The sequence below is a fragment of the Malaclemys terrapin genome, chromosome 3, assembly GCF_027887155.1.
Source record: "Malaclemys terrapin pileata isolate rMalTer1 chromosome 3, rMalTer1.hap1, whole genome shotgun sequence".
NCBI lineage: Eukaryota > Metazoa > Chordata > Testudines > Emydidae > Malaclemys > Malaclemys terrapin.
In genome coordinates this window covers 84,478,702-84,495,494 of record NC_071507.1, presented here as the reverse complement: position 1 = coordinate 84,495,494, position 16,793 = coordinate 84,478,702, and the positions used below count along the sequence as shown (strand labels likewise).

Here is a 16,793-nt window from a genome sequence, read left to right as displayed (position 1 = left end):
TTCTCAGATTAGTATAAGATTTGACTTTGGCAGAGTAACTACCCTTGCATGATTTTAACTGGCTGCAGAAGGGGGAAGCAGATTGGAGCCATCAGAGTGGCAGTATGACAGGGCCAAGAGCTGTACCACTGGTGCTGATGGGGTACTGAGGGAGAACACAGATGGGACATGCTACATGGGGACTGTTTTCATTGGAGCAATTCATCAATGTTTGTAAAGTAGTTTGAGATTTTCAGATATAAATATTAAGTCTATTTTTTCTTAAGAACATAAGAGTGGCCATACTGGGTCAGACCAAGGTCCATCTAGCTCAGTATCTTGTCTTCCAACAGTGGCCAGTGCCAGGTGCCCCAGAGGGAATGAACAGAACAGGTAATCAAATGATCCATCCCCTGTTGCTAATTCCCAGCTTCTGGCAAACAGGGTAGGGACACCATTCCTGCCCATCCTGGCTAATAGCCATTGATGGACCTCTCATCCATGAATTTATCTAGTTCTTTTATGAACTCTGTTATGGACTTGGCCTTCACAACATCCTCTGGCAAGGAGTTCCACAGGTTGACTGTGCGTTGTGTGGAAAAAAAATTCCTTTGGTTTTAAACCCGCTGCCTATTAATTTCATTTGGTGACCCCTAGTTCTTGTGTTATCAGAAGTAGTAAACAACACTTCCTTATCTACTTTATCTATACCAGTCATAATTTTATAGACACCAGTCTGATTTTTCTGACTATCTCTTCAAATTTGGAAATTAGATCCAGCTTTTATTGTTAATTAACTGTAAATTATACAAACATGATACAAAAATACAAATATTATATATATATATATATATATATATATAAATATATAAAAAATGGGATTGGTAGGAGAATATTTATATATATATAGATGGATAGATTTACCTATAAATAGCAAAGCATTCTTACTAGTAGAAATTCCAGCAAATAGAAGTTTGATAACAGATTGGCAGAAAAATAATACAGTTCCGTCTTCATTATCCTAATGTTAAATAGCTGAAAGAGGGTCACTTGATTACATTGAAAATTCCTCATTCATTTTAAAAGCTGTATTATAAAGCCTATTCAATGTTTCCTCCTTCCCCTATCATTAAATACAAGATTTTGAACTGTATTTTGCTGTTTATAGTACAAAATATAATTTATAATATGTTTAATATTACTTTCTATGATTTTTGCAAAGACACTCAAAGTAAGCGGTGCCTGGCTGGAGCCCGCACCCCAAACCTCTCCTGCACCCCACACCCCAACCCCATGCCCTGAGCCCTCTCCCACACTCCTCACCCCCTCCTGCACCCCAGCCCCCTGCCCTGAGCCCCCTTCTGCACCCCTCACCCTGAGCCCATTCCTGCACACCGCAACCCCTCCCACACCCCAACCTCCTGCCCCAGCCCTACATTCATGGGCCTGCATACAATGCTCCACCCAGATGTGGCCCTCGGGCCAAAAAGTTTGCCCACCCCTGTCCTATAGCTCAGTGGTTAGAGCACTCTCCTGAGAGATGTTTGATCCTTTTCCCCCTTCAGGCAGAAGACTGAACTGAATCTGGGTCTCCCACCTCCCAGGTGAGTGCTCTAAGCACTGTGTTAAGAATGATAAGGGAGGCACTGCCATCTCCTCCTCTGGCCAGATTCTGAATGTGGCCCAATTTGGTAATGGGCCCCCCCAGGTAAAATACATATTTGCCCACCTTTCTTTCCCCAGTTTTTGAATTGCAGTGGAATTTAGGCAGGAGCCAGGCAACAGGACAGAAATGTAGGTACTTAAAGAATTTTTATCTTGGAAATCTAGGTACTGGGTGAGTTTAGACACATACGGGGTTAGGTGGCAACCAAGGAGGAGTCTTGTGGATCTCAGTGGCTCCTGAGATTGGTACTTAGGGGCCTAAATCATGCACTGAGGCACGTAAGGCCCATTACGGATCTAGGCCTCCCTCATTCCCACACAGGAGCTACTCATATTACTAGTAACAGTAAGGGAGGGAGAGCAGCCTCTGTGGGGCCATTTCACCCTCTTCCACAGAAATAGCTGAAGAGTAGGGGCCAGCAAGAATCATCTCATGGTCTGTGATCTGCTCCTGCATCAGTGCAACTACATGCTGGCCCTTCTTCAGGGCTTGTGGCAAAGCCACAATTTAACTGTATATTGCCACTTAGCCAAGAGTAGCTGCTCCAGAAACAGGTATTTTACTTTGCTAGCTAGTTTTGTTTGATCTTTCTCTTCAATTTTTTCACCCAGCACATTGTTTACCAGTTTATATTATACATTAAAGGCAATCATTAGAGGTGTGAGTGCCTCTTATGTAATGCTAAGTGCTTTCAGTTTCCACTTAGCCAATGAGAATGAGGGCACTCATTATACCTCTCAGCAGGCACTTGTTACCATGCAGGAAAGAGTTATATTCTGGTTCTTCTATTAATGATAAAAAGAAGAAGGATCATATAATTATATGAAATAAAGGAAGTAACTATGTCCTATATACACTTACTTATTAAAATTGTGTACGACAGCCAAGACTGAAACATGATGATATAGCACCTTGTCTCAAGCCTACCACAATGCTTTTTTGCATTAAAGCTGTAATTGAACATTTTTCTCCATACCTCATTATTTCCTGAGCAGCTCAAAGAGCAACTCCTTTTGAGTTCCCATATTTGTAATCAGGCCTTTCCTGGCTATTGTTTCTAAAACACCTGTGTTACTTTTGTCTTTTCAAGAACTAGACGGGATTGCAGAATCTTTGCTCCAAGGAGTGTGCCATATAAACACAGCAACAAATGACTATAAACCAAGGGACGGTGCCAAGTGTATATAGGAGGACAAATTACAACAGTGTAATATCATCTGATATTCTTAATGTTACTGATGAATCCTTGTTTCCTTTCTATTATTAGAAAAAATATTAGGGTTGGTAGATGGTGTCAGGAATGAAGGCTATCTGGAGTAGTGACAGAAGGACTGTGGTGTGGTAGAATTATTTTTCTGACAGTGTCATCTATAGTTTTTATGCTAAGATAGAAATGATCAAATCCCATGTTTACAGTTTTAGGGTGTCAGCTGATCACCACAGCAGTCAGAAAAGGGAAATTATTAAAAAAAACCCCACCAAACTTTTGAGGTAGTCTTTACACATCATGAAGAATGAGAAAGAGACACAATCTTTCGCTTTGAAGTTCACTCTTATCACCAGAGTGCAGTGAAGTCAAATTATTTTTTTCAACTTCAGCTCCTTTGTCGTGATAATTCACGAAGAGCCAAATCGTGCTTGCCTTTCTAACATGAATGGAAGTACTGACTTCAGCAGGGTGAGTAAGGAGAGCAAATATAGCAGCAAGAGTTAATATACTAATGCTAATATATCAAATGTTTTCTGCTAATGAGAACAATGTGGCCTTGTCTATCTTCAAAAAGGGGAAAGAGGAGAATGTACAAAATTATAAACCGATCAGCACAATTTTGATCCCCAGAAAGATACTGAAACAAATTATTAAACAATTTGTTCAAATCTAGAGAATAATAAGGTTGTAATAGCCAAATGCCAAGAACAAATAATGTTAAACCAATCTAATTTCCTTCTTTGACAGGGTATTGGAATTATTTGAAACTATTCATATTAATATGGGAAACCAAACACTAATTTAACCATACATTCCTTTATTAAATTTAAAGGCCAAATGGTACTTATACAATTGCTCTAAACATGCCCCAAAAGCCTAAATAATAAGCAATTTACTATGTCTAAACAGTTACAAAACATTTATAAGCATTTGATTAAGAAACTTACAAACAGGATAAACCCAGGGGTGCTTAGACCCTTATTGGTTGGCTCCAGCATGGTCAGGCAGCAGGTATTAACAATGAATCCTTTAAGACCGTGGTTCTTAACCTTTACTGCAGCTTGCACCCCTTTGGTTCTCAAAAATATGTTCTCGCACCCCTTATCAAAAATCATTGAAGTAGGTCAGTTCTTTAAACCTAGATATATCATAACTATAGAAGAGAGAGAATTATATTTAATTTTGCAGTTAAAATTTTATGCAGTAATCGTTAAAAATGTACAATGTTAATAAATACATAGGTTTGATTAAACAAAGTAGTTGTACTTATGTGCCTGTGCTTAATTTGTGTTTTTGATGATTTACCTTCTAAAAAATCTGGCATGTCTCACACCCTCAGAAAGGGCATCTCACACCCCCCAGGGGGTGCATGCACCCTAGGTTAAGAAGCACTGCTTTAAGAGGTTACTTTTTATACCCTTTAACAAACACATGCTGTCACTTCCCATTATGGACTCCAGCTAAAAACCAATTTGAGACCATTCACCCTTATTTCCAGTCTTAACACAGATAAGATTTTACAATCTCCTTTCTCACCAGGTCTTTCCTCCTCTCCTTCTTGATGACCAACAGTTTTTCTTTTGCACCTGGGTTCACACAGGCCCTAAATTTTGAGATAACACTGGTATGTGTGGTGGGAACGACCCTGATGGATCATTTAAAGACAGATTTATTTTGTTTTATTTAAAACCATCTGCAGTCACCTTTATTGGTCAGAGGCCTTCTTTTTAGAAACTTGCCCTTATTTAATTAGTTATTTTTTGAACCAGACATCCTTCTGACCTTTTAAATTATTATTTTCAAGGCATTCCTTCTACTTGCAAGTCAGGTCCTTTCTTTACAACACATATATAGTTCCTTGAGTTAACTCTAATTCTTTAATTTCATATTTATCTTACACAGGGTAACTGGTCTAGTGGATAGGAGGAAGCAGTAGATGTGATACAGCTGGACTTTAGTAAGGCTTTTGATACGGTCCCATATGAGTCTCATAAGCAAACTAGGGAAATATGATCTAAATAAAATTACTAGAAGGTAAATGCTTGTGAACTGGACTTCCGATACAACAGAGGTACCCACTGCCTAAGAGAGCTGCGGCTGTGGTGGTTTTTTACGTGAAAGCCTGGGCTTGGGAGGAATTTGGAAAGACCATGGAGAACGACTACCAGATGGTCTCAAAGGTGTTCTGGCAAACCATTTGTCACCTTAGGCGACATCAGCGGGACATTGCTCAGACTGTTCCCAGCAAGGGTGGTGAAACGCTGGCCTCAACTGAGGAGATTGTTGAAAGCACTTTGAGGAACTCCTCAACCCAGTGGACATGCCCTCCTTTCAGGAGGCGGTGCTAAAACTCCCCCGGTGAGATCGGATATATTTCTATTGTAGAGGTCACCACAGCAGTAAAGTGCCTTCGTAGTGGTAAGGCAACAGGGGTGGACATGAGGTGGAAATGAGGTTTCTCCACAGGGTGGCTGGGCTTACTCTCTGAGACAGGATGAGGGGCCCAGCTATTTGGGAGAGCCTCGGATTAGAGTTGCTACACCTCCGGATCCAGAGGAGCCAGTTGAGGTGGTTTGGGCACCTGATAAGGATGCCCCCTGGAAAACTTCCTTTGGAACTCTACTGGGCATGTCGCACTGGGAGGAGGCCCCAAGGCCAACCCAGTAGATGCTGAAGGGGTTATATCTCCTGGCTGGCCTGGGAATGCTGGAGAACATCCTCCCGCCATCCCTTCCAGGAGGCGCTGGAAACTGTTGCGGAAGAAAGGGAAGACTGGTCCTCCCCACTCTCCATGCTGCTGTCGTGACCCTCACCAGGAAAAAAAGCATAAAAGAAAAACTAAATGCATAACTGACTGAAAGACCATTCTCAAAAGTAGTTATTAATGATGAACTGCCAAACTAGAAGGATGTATCTAGTGGGCTTCCGCAAAGGTCTGTCCCTGGGTTTGGTATTATTGAATATTTTCATTAAGGACTTGGAGTGCAGAGGGGATAGTATGCTTATAAAATTTGCAGATGACTTCAAGCTGAGAGAGGTTGCAAGCACTTTGGAGGACAGGATTAGAATTCAAAATGATCTCGATGAATTGGAGAATTGGTCTGAAATCAATTAGATGAAATTCAATAAAGACATGCAAAGTACTACACTTAAGAAGGAAAAATCAAATGCACAAATACAAAATGGAGAATAACCGACTATGCAGTAGAATTGAAAAAAATAATCTGGGGTAATAGGGGATCACAGATTGAATACGAGTCAACAGTGTGATGCTGTTATGAAAAAGACATGTCATATGTAAGACATGGGAGACTGGTGAGGCATCAGGTGTACTGTGTCTACTTTTGGGCACCACACTTCAAGGCAGATGTAAACAAATTGGAGAGACTCAAGAGGAGAGCAACAAAAATAATAAGTTTAGAGAACATGACCTAACTATAAGTATAATTATACATGCAACAAGTTACCTAGGAAGGAGGTGGAGCCCCCATCTTTAGAGGTTTTAAGAACAGGTTAGACAAACATCTGTCAGGGATGATCTAGATAGACTTAATTCTGCCTCAATGTAGGAGGATGGACTAGACCTCAAGGGCCCTTCCAGCTCTACATTTTTGGATTCTGTGTTTTGCTTATTACAATATTTTGAAAAACTAGGTTAAACATTTTTTATAATTTTGAAAAAAAAAGTTTAAGCATTGATTTTTAATGGGGTTTCACATTATGGGTTTGCCCACGCAGAGCAGCTTTCAGGATCAGGACTTTAGACTGCAATACTACATTCTTTGCATCACTCTAGGTATGAGCTCAATCATTCAGCAATACATGCAGCAGGAAGGACAGAGAAATATTAACATGGTGAAACAGGCCATGGCATTGCTAAAATCTGACTTCTCAGATTTCTTTTAAAAATAATCTTAACCTTGAATTGTGTCAAGGGAAAATAGTATGTAGCTCATGAGTGCCACCTATTGCATGTTTCTGGAAACAAGATACCAATCAACAATACATGTATACTAGTGTACAATATCTGCATCTTATGGTTAACCACTTTGAATTTTCTTAACTCATCTTTTAAAATTTCTAATTACATATTTCATTTGGGGTTGCTTCATCTCCTGAACTTCCTACAACTTTCCCCTCATTTCTATAATTTACTACAAATAGATACAAAAATTTCTTTACAAACATACTGCAAAGAAGAGTCACATACTGTAAAGTGAAGAACAGGAGTACTTGTGGCACCTTAGAGACTAACAAATTTATTAGAGCATAAGCTTTCGTGGACTACAGCCCACTACTTCGGATGCAATACTGTAAAGTATTTGCATATCTTAATATATAGCATTAGTAATGCTTTACATGTTCAAGGCACTGCACAACCATTAATTAATTAATCATCACAAAATCTCTTTGAGGTAAATAAATAGTAATCTATAAAATACTTATCTTAACCATATTCCAAACATAATTTAATCAAAACCATTTGCTCCCTCATTTTTTTTAGTTGAACAGTATTTTTTCAATATTAACAAATGTTAAAACATTTAGAGAATCCTCAGTCTCTTTTTTGCCTTAAATCTGTGGTAACTCTGCATATAGAATTTAATTTGCATCCCCCTGCCTTAGTTGCATGTTTGCTTATCAACAGGTGTTGGATCAGCCCAACTCCTGTTTGGCTTACTCACACAAATAGTCCCATAAATTGAGTAATTAAGCAGAGCAAGATTTGGTCCCAAGAGCATTTTTAAAGTGATTCTCAATTTTGGCTGTGGGTAATGTGCTGTTCATTGAACTGCATGTGTCTTTCCTAAAGTTCTGCTGCTTTTGCTATGAAACATTCTACTGAAATGAATGTTACTTAGTGAAGTATAAACAACTGGGAGAACTACTCAGTTATATTAACAATAGAGCGGCTCAGAAACATTTTCACAAACTTTTTAATGAAAAATACCTGATTACATTGTAGTGATTTTTCAAAACTAAATGTTTTTGAAACTTTTAAATTCTCCCCCCAACTGGAAAAAACACACACTCTCTCTCACTTTTCTTTTACTCCTTCCTTTTTCCCCCCAGCAGGAAAAAAAAAGTATTGTTTCCACTTACACAAAACTGAAATGTGTGTGTGGGGGGGAAGTATTGAAAACCCCAAAAATATTCATAGGAAGTTTTTGAAAATGAAAAATTCATTTTTAAATATTTCATGAAATATACTTATCTGTTTTCAACCAGCTGTAATTAAGATGTGAAAGTATCAAATTAAGAAGAACAGGAGTACTTGTGGCACCTTAGAGACTAACAAGTCTTAGTCTCTAAGGTGCCACAAGTACTCCTGTTCTTTTTGCGGATACAGACTAACACGGCTGTTACTCTGAAACCTATCAAATTAAGATAAAAGCAATTTTAATTATCTGAATTTATACTTTCAGTTTTCACACAGCAGAACCACCCATTATCCTAATTATTCTATACCAGAGGTTCTCAAACTGTGGTCCAGGTGGTCTGTGGATAGTTCTCTCTAAGGTGCACACCTGGGTGGCTGCACGTGAGAGAATGAAGGGCCACCCACCTAATCAGTGGAACCACCCACCTAATTAGGTGCCTGGACCCTGGAGAAGACACACATGTAAGGTGAGCTGGCAGCCTTGGGGGGAATAGAGGGGGGAAGTGGGTTAAGGGGAATTTGGGATATGCAAGGCTGTGGCAGCCAGAGAAAGAGGTGACTTTCCCCAGTTCTAGGGCTGTGGCTACCAGGGAGAGAGAGTCCTCCTTTCCAGCTTCAGCTCTGTGGTGGGGGAAGAGATCCCCCTCCTTCCCAGCCTCAGCTCTGTGACAGGGGAGAGAAACCCCCCTCCCTGTCCCAGCTCGGGGGTGGCCCCAGCAGGGGAGAGAGGGCACATCCACTGCATTAGAAAGGTAAGACTACTGATATTAAAATATGAGTTATGTGCTTTAAAAGTTGTTTATTATTAAGGGTTTTTTTAATATAGCACTTTTATCCAAAGTGCTTTACAATAGTTAGCTAACAGTACAAACAACATTTGGAAAGATCATTAAGTGGTCCACGGAGACCCTCAGCAATTTTCAAGTGGTCGAAGGAAAAAAAAGTTTGAGAACCACTGTTCTACACCATTTTGCTGTTATGAGTCAAACTCAGATGGCGATTTAAACTATGCAGCTGGTGTAAATTGATCAGCAAAAAAGTGTGAAGTGATCAAGAAGCACTCTTTGCACGGCTTTAGCATCCAGGCTCCATTTCTGCAAGGTGCTTTAAGCATGTGCCTAACTTTAAGCACAAAATTCAACCCTATTTGGCAATGCACTTAAACACCTGGTTAATTTCGGGCACGTGCACAATTTCCCCGAATTTCCAGGGACGCTTAAGCCCCACTGATTTCCTTGAAGTCCATGGGGACTGTGCCTCCTTGAGCACTTTGCTGAAGAGGGAGGGGATTACTCACGTGCGCCAAGTGAGGCTGCCGTTTCACTGGGGCCGGGGCGGGGCATTGGATAAGTGCCAGCCAGGGGAAATAATTCACTGGGGGAGCGTTAAGCGTGAATACCCTGGACAGGAACGAGCTGGTCCTGGCCCTTTGTCTTACCTCTTCCACTATTCGCTGGTTTTCCAGCTGCACCCCGGCCCCGCGCTCTCCCCCCACAGTTACACCAATACCCCAGCACAGCAGGGACGATGTTGAGCCCATGATACCAGGCAGCAGCTGCCGCCAATCCGGGCCCGCCCGCCCCACCCCTGAGCAGCTCTAGAGACCCCGCGACTCCCCCCTTCCCGGGTAGGCTCCCCAACCCCGCCCCCGTCCTTCCCTTTAAACCTCCCGCGCCCGCCAGCCAATCGCGGCGCTGCCTGTTAGCACCCGCACATTCCACGCGCCGGGCCCGAGACAGGCACTGAGCAGCTCCAGTCCCAGCCCGTCGCCTCTTGGGTGGCCAGTAAGTCGGCACGGCCGCGTGCCCACTCCCCTCCCGCCTGCCCTGACGTTAGCGCCTCTTCTCTTCCCCGCGGCGAATCTGCGCGACCTGTCCCGCCGCTAACATAGTTTGGACGGTTGTCAGGGAGAAACAAGATGGCGGCGGCGGCGGAGGAGGACACGGAGCTGCGGGACCTGCTGGTGCAGACGCTGGAGAGCAGCGGGGTACTCAATAAAATCAAGGTACTGGCGGGGGAGGGGTTTGTCCCCTGGGGCGCGAGACACATGCGTGTGTTGGGGGGGGAGCGGGCGGAGTCAACTGCACTAACGGTACTAACCGCCACTCCGCCCGCCCCGCGCCATGAGGGGGAGGCGGGGCCGGGGACTCGGTTCGCTTCGCTTCCTCCTGCGCCGCCCCTACCCGCACTGGGAGCTGCTAGGCCCAACGCCGCCCCCGGGAGTCCGGGACGCGATCGCCGCACCTGCCTGGCCTACGGGGCCCGTGGGTTAGGCAGGAGCCGTGGCGAGCCTCTGCCCTGCGCGATGGCGCTAGGGGATCTTGCGCGCCCGGGGAGCGCCGCAGGCCTCGCCCCTGACCCGCCCGGAGCGAAGTGCTCGTGAAACAAACGTTCCTGGGGGCGCGGGGGATCGGCTGGTCCGCGCTCGCGCTGACCCGGCGCTGCGCTCCCCACGCTCGCGTGGCAGCTCCGGGCCCAGGGCGCGCCTGGCAAAGCCCAAGCAAAGCAGCACCTGGAGCGGGTCTGCTCGCTCCGAGCCCTGCGATGCTGCAAGCAGAGCCGTCCAACGTCCCGGGTCAAATAGGGCTCCTTCTAAATGTCCGTGGGCCTGACCCGTGTTGCCTTATTGATGGATGCGTGTATTGATTACCGATTGATCTTTTCGATTGTATTGGTTAAAAAAGAATCGATCTCCTGAGGTCAGCTGCAGGAATAGTATTAGTATTAAGAGATCTAGGTGCACGCAAGAAACACTAAGCAGATAAACAATCCCTCAAATACTAAAATACAGTAGCAGATAAAAAGATAGTGTAGAAGGTTTAGCTGTGTGACCAGCATCTCTCACGTCTCCCAGGGGGAGTCCCTGGCGTGTCAGTCATTATTTGCCTCATCCTTATCATCACCCATGGTTGTCATCTTGGTGTCTTCTCATGCATTTCTTCCTTCTGCACACAGGCCGGCCAACCCCTTTTATTCGGAGTCATGCTTGCACCCACTAAGGCTCATTCATATGCATAAGGGTTAGTGACTGCATGTTATAAATTGTGAGCCTTTCTTTGGTTGCTAACCCTTGGGTTTCCTTTATATGAGGTTAACCACCTTGTTGGTTTCTTCTTGGGTCACATAATTTCTTTTAATTCTTTTGACATCCCCAGGTTGCAAATTTCTATTCCCATTCAAAATAGACCTGTGAGGCTTCCCAGAATGCCAAAAGGATGAATTCCTTGTTTGTTTCTGGGTATCTTTTATTCTTGGCTGCACCTGTGTGTCTGAATTGAGCTGGAGCCTTGCAAATCCTGAGGACAGTCTCACTGTTTGGGCCTGACTCAAATATGGTTAAGGCTTGTGCATGCTACAAGGGAGAGCCATGTGTAACTGGGTTTGGGATTGGCCTTGTTGTAACTGAGCCCTTTGAATGGCTCATAGACTGGTCCTGTGTTCGCCAGGATACGCAGCTGTGGTTCTAGGGATTCCTGTCCAGACAAGAAGCTTAGACCTCAATTGGGACCAGCATAATAAACCTATTGGATCATCCATCTAGTCACTCTCCCAGTTGGAGTTAAAATTAGCACCAAGGGATTTATTTGGGCAAATGTAAGGGGACTAGAAAAACCTGAAGTTGAAAAGTATATGATGACAGAGAGAAATCACTAACTTTAAAGATCAATTTGGTTTGGTCAGGTATGTGTGTCATACTTAAAGCAAAACTGTGCAATTGAAACATTACTGTCCCATGTAGTTTGAAGTAATTATGCTATTTTTTGCTTCCTTTCTTAAATTTCATTCATATATAGTGAGCACTTTTCATCTATAAGACCATATGTAAATATAGTTGATTATAGTATGGTTACTACTAGTAGTTGCTAGTTCAATTTAATTTCTTATGTAAAACCTTCCTTTCTCTCTGTGTGTGTGTGTGTGTGTGTGTGTGTGTATCCTTGCATAAATCCTTCTGTTCTAATGTCCTGCAAATTGTAATTAGGCTTGGAAAGTTTTGATTTTTATCAATAAATGTTGGTAAACATTGATTTCACCAACATAAATAAACAAAGAAATATTTTATCAATATTTGAAATTAACAATTAGGCAAAGTAAGAAAAATGCTGCTTGAGAACTTCTTAGAGTTTAATTTTAGGATGTTTACTTTATATGTTTTGACACGTGACGTTGACAATTTGTGTTTTAATGGTAATAAATCTTTTTTATATCTTGATGTTTACTGTCGTTCTCTAATCACCCATAACTTCCTGCAACTGTGAAAATTAAATAGATAAAAACACTGAAAAATAAAGTTTAAAAATACACGTTGGATTTATGGGTCAAAATAATTTAAAAAAATTGGACTCTGCCAAGTTTATTTATAATGCAGAAACTCACAGTAACTGATAAGGTTAAATGAAGCTGGCCTTGGTTGAGATAAAAGTAGCGAGAGACTCTTAGAAGTTGCATTTACATCCTACTCCTCACATGGCCCCTGTGCCCTACAGAGACTTGTAAATGGTTCCTGTAGCTTCTGCTGATGGCCTTTTTTGCCAGTGGCTCCCACTGATGCCATGCTTCAGCCAGGGCTTTGGAGCTGTGCTCCAGCTCCGCTCCAGGCAAAAACCTGCTGCTCTGGGCTCTGCTCCAAAGCCCTTCCCTGAAATTGACAGTTTTTATATCTTAAACACAGTATTCTAAATGGCCATGTAGTAGCAGCCATCTGGATGGGGGTAAGCACAGACTTTTGATAGGTAGTTGTGGTAATTTATGGGAGTTACGCTACTTCTATTGACCAATTTTGATAGGCATTTGCACTTCAAGTTGGTTTATATCATGCATAAGGAATTTTTCTTACAGCACATTAAATGTAATGATGCTCAACGTATTGCTTGCTTGAGTATTGTGTACCTGTTAGTACTTTTTTTTTTTCCTTTTTTTAAATAATATCTAAGTTAGGGAAAACAAGCTTTGCTCTGATATTTCATATTTAATATTGAGGTATAAACAGTCTACTTTCCAAGAATGGGTGAAGGTAAAAGCTAGAAAGTAAGGCATAGAAGAATGTGTGTTCAATATCATGTGGAGATCAGTAAGACCTAAATGAGAGCAAACTATAAGAAGGGTATGTATGTGAGTCTGATGCAGATGAAGTAGAGAGAATGTGAACTTGTCATAAGAGACAAATGTGGAAGGACTCTAGTTAAAACAGAATATATTCAATAGAAGACATATTGTAAAGGTGACCAACGATAAAACTGGGGAAAATATACAAGACCTATTTGGTTAGTTTTAGGCCTTCTACAGAGATTCGTGAAGGAACTTGTCCTGTAGTAGTTTGTATGCAGTTGTAATAATAATAAATGTAGTTTGCTCGGTTTTGGCTTTTCTTGATATTAATATCTTGTGCACATTGGCATTTGTGTAAATTATTTAACTTGACAATGCAAAATGTCTGTTACCTTTTAAAACACTTTAGAGTAATACTGGACAGTTATTTTAGAAGTGTTATATTTTATTTACTAGTCTTTGAGCACAACAGAATGAGTAAAACCTTAATTTGTACACTGGCCGATACTTAAACATGAATAATTGATATATTGGCCACTTGCAATTGATACACATTTCTTCTTTTGCTGATGCACATTTTGCTGATACACAGTTCTGAAATTGAAATATTATATATTAGTGTTCATAATCCATGAGCATGAAATTAGTTAATATTCAAAAACTAGCTAGGTGTGTTTTCCTTTCTTTTACTTCATGTATTCTTGTGACATGTTTCTACAAAAGCCTGTTCTTCACATTCATACTGTTATTACTTGTTTCCACTAAAATGGACTATGTGGTGTGTGCTGTACAAACACAAGAAGACTTGGGCCCTGTTCCAAAGAGCTTGTGCTTTTTCTTTTCTTCTTTCAGGGAGACAGTCTTCATATGAACAAGGAAGGCCTCTACTCTTTCCCTCCCCTATATCCTGCTTTACAACCGTTTTCTGACTGGATGTGACTTGTTCAAAATCATTTTATACTCCTTTAGTTGGGTGAAATGTCACTAGTGACATGGGGTTTGCAACACTCGCAACACCTCTTGGTCATAGCAATAGGAGAGCAAGATTCTTTTGACACCATAAAGCTAACACCAGCCTGGATAAGTCAGTTTTATTAGTTCAGCCTAAAAACTATTTCTGTTGGGCAGTTATCAGGATTGCCACAACAGAGGGTTAAAAAAAGAATAAAATATTAATTAAGATGGTATAAAGTTGATTCTTTATTTTAAAGAACTTATTGGTTTCCACAGCTCCTTCTGTCACAGTTTAGGGCAACTGCACCTATATTCTCTTCCATGGTCCATGAAGAGCACCCACTTGAGGACCCAGGCTAATCAGTCATGATCTCTCTTGGATAGAGATCTGTGCGTCTCTCCCTCTTGACCAGGGTTTTTCCAGGGCTGCATGGTTTCCTGCCATGGTTTCCTGTGGTTTCCTGTGGTATCATTAGCAAGCCAGACTGCCCAAACAGGCCAGCATCTGCGCCTGTATTTTTCTTTGAAGGCTATAAATAGCTGTGATTGCCAGTAGTCACAAGTTACCACACAGCTCTTTCTAAGAAGCTCACTTATTCTTAAGGCAAAAGCATTACAGAGAAAATATATTAAAAACAATAAAAGAATGTACACCCATGCTACCAAGCTTATCAGAGATCACTCCCCACCAAACACAAAAAGGACTGGTAGGAGTCAGTCCTTCAAACTCCACCAAGGGGTTTTTCTGTGGTTACAGTTTAGTAATAGCTTAAGCTAGCACACCCATCAATAAGTTGGTCTTTTCTTTATAGAGCTTGAGCTTTTGATCTTGAGACTCCAGGAACAGATAATCAGCAGACAATGGTTGTCTCCTCATGGAGTAGTTTCAAAAAGCTGAGTTTTTGCATAACTGGAGGTGGGGAATTTGCATTCACTTCCCCCTGGAGATTTCCCCAGGCAAACCACTTGACAACGTTTGTCCCAGAAGTCCATTCTTGTTTAGCACATTGTTCAATGTAGTTCATAACCCTTTGAAGTTCATAACCCTTCACAAGGTTCACATCCTGTCTCCCCTCTAGGAGAGTGGTTATGTACAGTCCTGGCCCAGACCATTTAAAACAGTGGACCCCAAATATACTTAAACTTAATAAGCTCTCCCAAGGATATTGCAGAAAAGATCATATCTGTCATACCATCCATTTACTATAAAGCACATTTTAAAATGTCTATTAATTACTAATTGCCTGTCATACTCAGCACATTTTGTACTATTTAGTCTCAGAGAGTGTAATCTCCAGCCTTCCCATCCCTCTTACACATATTGTTACAGAAGCATTTCACTTCAGGAGGACACCTTGTTCATTAAACTGGAATGACTGTCTAGGTACCATTATAAATAATGTTAACTATACTTTTAGCATTTTTTAGCTTCTTTGAAGTAAATGAGTATTTTTAAGAAATAATTGTTCATATTTTAAATTTAAAACTTGTGCTTGAGCTGATTTCAAGTGTTACCCACTCTGCAAATAAAAAGAAGGGATCCCCTACTTTGTTAATGACATGAGAGCCAGATCTGCTTGTGGCACATGCACTAAATCACTATGATAGGATCTTAGCAGGGACACTTATTTGCATTGATGTAATGTAGATTTCTAATAGGACTGGGGGATCACTTCGTATGTGGCTCAGGAGGAGATATCACCAGAGGCTAGGGTGATCAAATGGCAAGAGTGAAATATCAGGACACATTGGGCAAGCGGGGTGGGGGAGATGACAATAGACACAGGTGCACAGCCCCAACCAGAGCCATGAGAGGGGGGTATACAGTCCTAGGAAGCTGCAAGAGGAGTTGTACGGCACCTGCTGCAGCCTGCACCACAAGCCATAGGGCAGGACACCCAGCTCCAGCCCCCAGTAGAAACCATGGGGCTAGGGGCACAGGGCTCCGGCTCCAGCCCCTGGCTGAAGCTGCAGGACCGGGGCACAGGATCCTGGTTGCAAAGTCAGATCCAGTTGCAGGGCAGGGGAGCGAAGGGTCCCAGTTCTAGCTCTGGCTCCAGCCGCAGTCACAGAGGTGAGCCCCCCAGTCTTGCCTTCAGCCACTGACAGCTGAAGCAAACTACGTCACAGAGGTCTGGAATCAGTGAGTCTAAATTATAGACTTAGTTGTAATACATATTTAAACATACAGATTTATTTGTACACTCAACAAACCACAGGGGTAAAGGGCCAGGTTTTTTATTCAGTCAATAAATCAACTTCCCAATTTGCATACCTCTCAGATATGCCAGAAGTCTAGTACTTCTTGGATGACTTTGCCCATAGTCAGACTTGCTTCTGGGCAATCACAAAGCTGTAGAAGTCCTTGCAACTCATCCGGAAATTCATTTTGACAAGGGTTTCACTCGCACCAAGTCTATGCTGCTTCGATTCTGGATATCAGTCCATGCACCTTTCATGATTGAAAATACACACTTTGAGTATACGTTGCTTACGGGTATACTGAGCACGTATGACACCAGCTTTGCCATGTTCAGGAATTCAGTGTTACTGTCCTTGTTTCTCAGCACTTGAGACCAGAGCTCCCCAACTGAATAGTTTCCAGGTTCCAACTTGGAGTTGATGTCTTTGATGATACAGTATTCATCATAGAGCTGATCAAGATCCACTGTTTTCTGAAGGTTTACAGCTGTCACGGCTGCAGACAGATCCTTGTATTCGAATATCCTATTAACTTTGATGTTCAAACACCGGGTATTGAACAAGTAGCCAGT

The 16,793-nt window shown here is 42.0% G+C and overlaps 2 protein-coding genes across 5 annotated transcripts in view; both read left to right on the top strand.

Moving 5' to 3' along the window:
- Positions 1-16,793, top strand: part of LOC128834119 (C-C chemokine receptor type 6-like) — a 143,718-nt gene that overhangs the window by 17,036 nt on the left and 109,889 nt on the right. The gene's annotated exons all lie outside the window — the stretch shown is intronic.
- The window catches only part of CEP43 (centrosomal protein 43), a 50,093-nt gene continuing 43,056 nt past the window's right edge, over positions 9,757-16,793 (top strand). For all 4 annotated transcript variants that reach the window (XM_054022629.1, XM_054022627.1, XM_054022628.1 and 1 more), the window contains exon 1: positions 9,757-10,021. In XM_054022629.1, the coding sequence (XP_053878604.1) occupies positions 9,935-10,021 (87 nt within the window). In that variant the 5' untranslated portion in view covers positions 9,757-9,934. The remainder of the gene's footprint in view (positions 10,022-16,793) is intronic.